The following is a 7,430-nucleotide window of genomic DNA, read 5'->3' as shown; positions in this document are numbered from 1 at the left end:
TGCATCCCGAATGTTTACCAACAAATAATTGGTCTATATACCTCAAGCCCAGACGCAGTTACAGTTACAGCACAATGAAAATTGAGCGGAAGTACGTAGCAGGGCAAAGCCAGGCTATCAAAAGGTGCGTTCGACATGGACTGCGGCTGCATGAAACGACCGGCGAGAGTAGCCGCTTGCAGTCGGGGAGGAGTTGAAAACGGTTCTGTGAAGTCGGACATTCCAGCTTCTCGTGGTTTGCTGTGTTGATGTCAGTCATGGCCGATCAAGCGCTGTTTGCTTACTTTACTTTATTTATAATTTAACTTAGTCTTTCCGGTAGTGAAGAGGCTGACTAAAACCCTTTCTTCAACAAATTTTTTATTCAATTAAACTTTTTTGAGCGTTGGCGAAACTGAAGGTGTCAGAATATTCCAAAACACGCGTCAAAGTTGTCGTGTGTGAGTGTGGCCAATCATGAAATTGCTGTGTCGTCACTTGAACCCGTGCAGTTGCTCTTGAGAAAATGCGCTCGGCTACACAGCCAGCAGTTCTCAAATCGATCTCACGGTACTTTGATTGCGACGTCACAGTGGCGTGTCCTCGGCGCCGTCTCAAGTCGGAGAAAAAGTCTAACCAGAATGCACTTTTTCAAGCCAGCCGCCTGCAGCCAGCTGCGGCGCCGCATGAAGTCGGGATGATGTCGAACGCACCTAAAGAGTAGCCTGACGTTGTCATACTCATAATTCTAGTCAGAATATGAGTCTGAGAACTCTCCGTTGGGCTTTGACTACGGGGCGTGTTTCAAACGAGCCTGGAAAACAAATGCCTCTTCGCTCAATTGGATAGATCTACAACCAATCAGAGCAACAGAGTATGTGACGTATGTTAAGCGCTGCATAGTTGTTGTCAACAGAACTAAACTGAGAGGCAGCTAAATCTTTACTGACTAAATTGCAAGCAGACTTGAAGTATGCTTGATGAATGATTACAAACGATTTTTGCCGGTGTTGTAAAATTTATTTAAGGGTAGGGGGAGTACTTGTTCACACGGTCAACCTTTTACAGCGAAACAATAAAGGGTAATGCATATACGAACAAGTTCTCCGTTTAGGATTACAACTCCACAAAAGAAAAGGAGAAACCACAATGGCCACTGGGTTTTCATTGTGTCCCATCTTCTTCGCGACCATCGGGGCAAGATGATAAATTAAACTTTTACCGAATCCCGTAGGAAGGACGGCAAAAACATATTTTCCATCGTCAAATGCCTTGATTGCGTCTCTCTGTTCCTCTTTCAAAATTAATGCGCTGTCGATGTAATCTAAAACAGACTCGATGGCAGAATCATAACATCCCAGATCTCCAGCGGTAGCCATGTTTGTTCAAAACGAATTCAACTTAAGCGCTCTTTTGTGTCGTGGGTGATTACGTTACTGTTGATCATCTGTCCATCATCGTATAAAGCCCGCCCTGGCAATTTCATTGGTTCGCCCAGATTCTGGTTTTCTGTAGTTGGTCCCCAATACGAGACCCTCCAGACCCAACTTCCCGACCAAATTTTTTTGGGGGCGGGGAGAAGTTGGGCTGGCAGCCAGGCTACCTAAAGAGTAGGCTTTCGTTTAATTTCAATAAAATAACAAAACACTTTACATATATATATTATTTTTATTAAAATGTTCCCAAACTCTTGACCACTTACTTCCTCCAGTAGCATCGTTATTATCAGAGAATGTCTAATAACAGGCTCTGTTATTATCTCTGCTCCTTAAATAACAATTTCTGGCAATGTGTGAGAAGAGCGCCAAAACTTCGAACCAGTTCGTGACGTTGGAAGCGTTGAATCAATCACGTGGTTATCGTAATTTAACACAAGCCATACGCCCCACCCCTACATTGCAGTGCAGTCGGAGTTTGCGAGAGGCAAGAGGCGCACGAGCGGGGTTCTTACTGTATTCACTTACCTACCTCAAGCTTGTAAATTGAAATGTTTTGTTAATTACATTTTATCATCAAACAAAGTAGATAATTTACTATCTAGATATATAATGGATGAATTATACTGACAAATTGTTGTTTGTCCTTGCAAATTTAAGCGAGCTACATATAGCCATTTGGTTACGATGGCCAATAACAAGGATGCTAGCTAGCTCGTATTTGGTTATGGTATTTAGTTAGTTAGTTATTAACTAGGTACATGTTTACTAAGCTAGATAGAAGAGTTATTTCGTCAGTGAGATGTTAATGTTAGTGTGGCTATGCAAGCTTGTCACCTAGCTAGCCTAGTCAGCTTAACTACGGCAGTGAATTTTTCATGGTTTCCAGCTAGTTAGCTGTGTTGTCATGGTTTGCAAGTAGTTGGCTTAATGCTTGTTGAAATCTACCGGACACCTATGAAATTGATCAGTTCCCGCTAATTATAACAGTTTGTCTCGTAGAATACCATGTCACGTCCAAGTACTGCCTCCCCCAAACCAGCTAAGTGTCAGACCAAACAAGCTGGGGCACCAGGCAGGGGTAAAGGGCTGAAAGACATTCGTATTGATGAAGAAGTTAAGATTGCTGTCAGTATTTCTTTGGAGAGGTTTCAATGCAGTGATCAAAATGGTAAGAAAATATTTTCATACACTTGATAAGATAGGCAGTGCAAAGGTAGGCTATACTGAACACCATTATGATGACTTCATTTTGCAGAAATGGAGTTTCCCTCATCCTTGTCCAGCACGGAACGGGCATTTATTCATCGCTTGGCCCAATCCTTGGGATACGTCTCTAAAAGCCGAGGGTTTGTTTTACAATCGAATAGGCTATTGTTTTGGAGAAAAGTACATTCTTTGTCACGTTGTTATAGGTGACGTAACAAGAGTTCAGATATTCATGAATAAAAGATGGTCTCTTGCTTTGCCAATGAGTTTAACTTTTCATGAACATATAGAAGCTTTACAACTGTATTAGCCTACATTATTACTGCATCATTGTAAATGTAACTGTTAGTTGCACTTCTATTAAATGAATAACATTTTGTCAACATATTTTATAAACCCTTTAGGAAAGGATCTAGCAGGACCCTCACTATCAGGAAAAAGGAGGGCTCGGAAAAAGCCCAGTCCATCATGATTTTGAACTTTTCTCACAATTCAAAACATGTGGTGCGTAGCCTCTTGCAGAGGTTCCCCATCACCAATAAAGAGCGCATCGACCTGCTGCCTCGCACAGAGAGGGGCTTGTCGGTGGCAATGGAGACTGGTAAGTGTGGATATTTGCCATACTATAAGGTTTGCTAAATGCCTGGAACAGGTGCTCCGGGGTTTGCTTCTTCTGTTTAAGAAAATCCCAAAATTAAAGGCAGCCTTTTATCTCAACTCTCCTCAGAGAACAGTCGTGACAAAAACAGGACGAGCGGACGCCTCAACAATGGTATCCCCCAGATACCTCAAAGGAGGGCGCGCTCTGAGCTGGACTTCTTCCGTTGCTCACTACCCGTGTATGAGCGCCAGGAAGAGATCGTTCAGGTCATTAAAGATAACCGTGTGGTCTTGGTGGTCGGTGAGACGGGCTCTGGGAAAACCACCCAGGTGAGGAGGCAGGCAAGAGATGTTTGAACTGCGTGCTCTTCAGATGCTGGGATCTGTTAAGGATTATCTGTTAAGGCTTTCTTCTTTTGTAGGAATAACCTGTTTTGTGCTCATAACCTGTCCAGTCACTTTAGATAAAAAAATAACAGAGAAAGGAAGGTATTTTTTGCTTAAAACATTGTTTGGGATTTGGTCAAACTGAGGGATAGAGCCTTGTTCATCATGTATGTGTTGCCGTATTTAAGATCTTAAACCACGCTATATAGTTGTGGTTTACTGTTCTAAATTGATTCCTCACAGATTTGACAGAGAATTCAATAATGTTTTACAACCTGCCTTTTATTTTAATTGAATTCCATTGTTAGCTCTAACCTGACTGAAAAGGGCTGTGTTTTGTTCAAGATTCCACAGTTCCTTTTGGATGACTGCAGTAAGAACGGAATCCCCTGTCGTATATTCTGCACCCAGCCCAGGCGTCTTGCAGCCATTGCTGTTGCAGAGAGGGTGGCAGCAGAGAGGGGAGAGAGCATTGGTCAAACCATTGGCTACCAGATCCGCCTTGAAAGCAGGTAATGTCATAGAGAAAGAATGTTACCATGTCATCTACAATCAATTATCGGTTTACCAAAGAAGGCATTTACTTTAAAGATTCAAGTTTTATTGATAGGTCTATCCCCTATCTACAGTTTCATAGTCAAAGTGGTTTATTTGTCACATGCACCAAATAGCGTAGCGTCATCAGGACAGTAACATACTTGTGACCTGGCAAGCATCATCTATGTAGCATCAATATAAATTAGTGCTGTCAGTTTAACGCGTTATTAACGGTGTTAACGCAAACCCAAATTAACGGCGTCAATTTTTTTATCGCGCGATCAACGCTCTTTTTGGCCTAGCAAACTTTGTAGTTTTTTTTCACATGCTGTTGCAACAACTACCGAAGTTAGAAAAACTACAACACCACACCGGATCTAGCTAGACCAGAAACAAAACAACAGGCACGCCACACACTTGTTTGGCTTGCGATCCGGCTAAAGCGTAGTAGCAGAGCCCGTTTACGGATATGAGACGTTCTCTGGTAGTAGGTTAACGTTACGTTTTGAGTGGATGGCGAGCGCGAGACGCCGAAATGGATGCCAATAAGATTCTGAATGGAAAGTTTACTTTTAAAAAGTTGCCAAATGGTTCCATTGACAAGACCAAAGTGATCTGTGTGTTTTGTCGTTGTAAACTGAGCTATCATCGCAGCACGTCCAGTCTGAAATACCACTTGATGGCCAAGGACACAGATGATGCGAATTCTCCGCCCCCTCGTCAAAGCCAGGCGATTGCAATGTTGTTTTCAATAACAAAAAATATTTGCACGAAGCAATCCGAACCACTTTTCCATGTTGATAAGAGCATTACAATTTGAAAAAAGAATGGGACAAAAAGAAATCAAGGGACATTTAGAATAGATAAAAATATGCGATTAATTGTGATTAATCGCGAGTTAACTATGACATTAATGCAATTAATCGCGATTAAACATTTTAATCGTTTGACAGCACTAATATAAATATATAGCATACAGCATAAAAAAAATATAAAGATAGAGTAGAAGTTAAAGCAAACAAGCTATTTCTTATCTGCTTGAAAATTGTAATCATACATATTTTTTATTGCAATTCCGCTACATTTTTATTTTTACATTTTTCCAATTATTTCCACAGTCTTTTACTACATTATTGTACTTAAGCTTAGCTCCTTGATAAGGGGCCTCTATGTTTTGCTCCCAGGGTTTCTCCCAAGACATTGCTGACCTTTTGCACCAGTGGGGTCCTGCTGAGGACCCTGATGGCTGGAGATGCCACACTTACCACAGTCACACATGTCATTGTAGTGAGTGTTTAAGGCTAAAGGGGCCATCTAGCTATCCTAGACATTCGAAAGAATTAAGTGTCTCAGACACAATTGAAATCTGGTCTTTAATATGTTTCTTAAGATGGAAAGTTAGTAAATGTATAAAGACACACCATTATAAACAAAACATTCCTACAAATTATTGCTTAAACTTACTGTCTTCTGCCAAATCAGGATGAGGTTCACGAGCGGGATGGCCTAAGTGACTTTCTGTTGACCAAAATGAGGGACATGCTCCAGAAAATGCCCACCCTGAAGCTCATCCTTTCCAGCGCTGCCCTGGATGTGGACCTTTTCCTCCGATACTTTGGCTCCTGCCCCGTCATCCACAGTATGTCAGACTTTATCTAGGGTCTATGATCTGCCATGGATAAATGTATGATAAAAAATCTATTAAGTACAATTATTATTAATCTAAAACAATAGGTACCTCTTACGTTAATTTGAAAAGTATATAGTGTGAAAAGGTGGGCGCGGGGCTCTGTTTTTTTTCTGTAAAGTCAAAGGACGGCCATTCGAAGTCAAGGAACTCTTCCTGGAGGACATCTTGAGAACCACCGGTTATGCAAACAAAGAAATGATGAAATACAAGAAAGAAATTCAGAGGGGTAACTACCAATAACTATTTGTGTTTGGCTGATAAACACTACAAATAGTATCTTCACACTCGATCATATTCCAGGACCGTACTTTCTTGACTTTTCCCAGATGTGTGTTTTATCACCCAGTATTTTTTGGTGTTAAAAATCACACTGTGAAAGCTCATTTAAGGCTGTTTTGATCATGTTATAGTTTAATTGCTGCCAGCTGCACATTCTGCAATGTTTCAATGTCGATTCGAGAACCGGGCACTCTACAAAGTGAATATTTTGCAGGTGTCTCTGTTATAATCCAACAGAGTGCAGTAAGCTTCAAATGAACTAATGCGATTAACAAAGGCATTCGCAATTAAATGAAACTAAGCGTAGTGAGGCAGGGCTTGAAAGTGCAATTGCAAAATTATGTTCAAAAAGTATTGTCCTTGAAGGCCTACTTCAATAAACGACGCACAAATCTGTGTATCAAAAGGGAGAAGTTTAGCACACACAAGTTTGCGCACCGTCTTTCCAACTCTTTACAAGAGCTTTTGTGCAAGTGCACAGTAGTGTGTGCCTTCTGTAAGCTGATACAGTGATCGGTCCGCCGTTCTATCCAACGTTACAGAAACTTCATCTTTAAATTCTTAACTTTAATGCAGATTTTGGATATCAATATTAGGCGTCAATCACTCCTTTTGCGAGACACCTATTGTGTAGATGACGTTACCCACGCAGTTGAATAATCACTCACGGACCCTCCCCCCTCACACACATTGGCCAACTCAGGCAGGACTCACTCCCTCCCCGCCTTTTAACATGAGAATAAGAAAAGTCCAATTTGCAGGTTGCACATGTGTGAGTAGTTGAAAAATGTATTTTTCATGTGCACTTTTTTTTCTTCACAATTGAAATTCTGTCATCTCTGAAGTACTTGTTCAACATCCACATCATCTATATGGAACCCTGTTTGATTCAAAATTTAATAAATAAATGGGTAGGTAAATAAATAAATATGGCAGTGACCTAAACCTGAAATAAAAAAAAGATGGCAATAAATATTGCATCATATAAATATATAGCTGAATCCATTTACCTACTGAAGAAGTTAAAATTCAACGTACTAAGTCTAGGATCAAAAAATTCTCTAAGTTTGAAACAGCACAGGAAATCTGACAGAGTTTGATGTAAAGAGTTTTATTAGAATCCAAAAAAGCAGGGTGATTCCAAAAAAACGTGTGTGATTCTGCAGAACCAGACTGGAGAAATCCTCTCCAAACACTCTTTTATATCAAAACTTTATCAGTTTTTGTAAGTTTACTATTGGTACAATATTTGTTTTGTCACAATTCATTTTACTTCTTATTGGATCTCTCTCTCTGAGAGATTCAGATTGCAG

General features: G+C 40.6%; 1 protein-coding gene across 3 annotated transcripts in view; it reads left to right on the top strand.

The window, feature by feature from the left end:
- Nucleotides 1-1,879: 1,879 nt before the first annotated feature.
- LOC124483975 (3'-5' RNA helicase YTHDC2) overlaps nt 1,880-7,430 on the top strand; it is an 83,482-nt gene continuing 77,931 nt past the window's right edge. For 2 of the 3 annotated variants that reach the window (XM_047044600.1, XM_047044598.1), the window contains exons 1-9: nt 1,881-1,956; nt 2,418-2,586; nt 2,674-2,764; nt 3,029-3,225; nt 3,352-3,554; nt 3,957-4,123; nt 5,333-5,435; nt 5,631-5,787; nt 5,957-6,064. In XM_047044600.1, coding sequence (XP_046900556.1) covers nt 2,424-2,586; nt 2,674-2,764; nt 3,029-3,225; nt 3,352-3,554; nt 3,957-4,123; nt 5,333-5,435; nt 5,631-5,787; nt 5,957-6,064 — 1,189 coding nt within the window. In that variant the 5' untranslated portion in view covers nt 1,881-1,956; nt 2,418-2,423. Of the gene's footprint in view, nt 1,957-2,405; nt 2,587-2,673; nt 2,765-3,028; nt 3,226-3,351; nt 3,555-3,956; nt 4,124-5,332; nt 5,436-5,630; nt 5,788-5,956; nt 6,065-7,430 lie in introns of all 3 variants that reach the window. The other variant, XM_047044599.1, reaches the window with a different exon arrangement.

The sequence above is a fragment of the Hypomesus transpacificus genome, chromosome 22 (genome assembly GCF_021917145.1).
Source record: "Hypomesus transpacificus isolate Combined female chromosome 22, fHypTra1, whole genome shotgun sequence".
Taxonomy (NCBI): Eukaryota; Metazoa; Chordata; class Actinopteri; order Osmeriformes; family Osmeridae; genus Hypomesus; species Hypomesus transpacificus.
The sequence above is the reverse complement of the archived record's forward strand: the minus strand, read 5'-3'. Positions and strand labels throughout refer to the sequence as shown.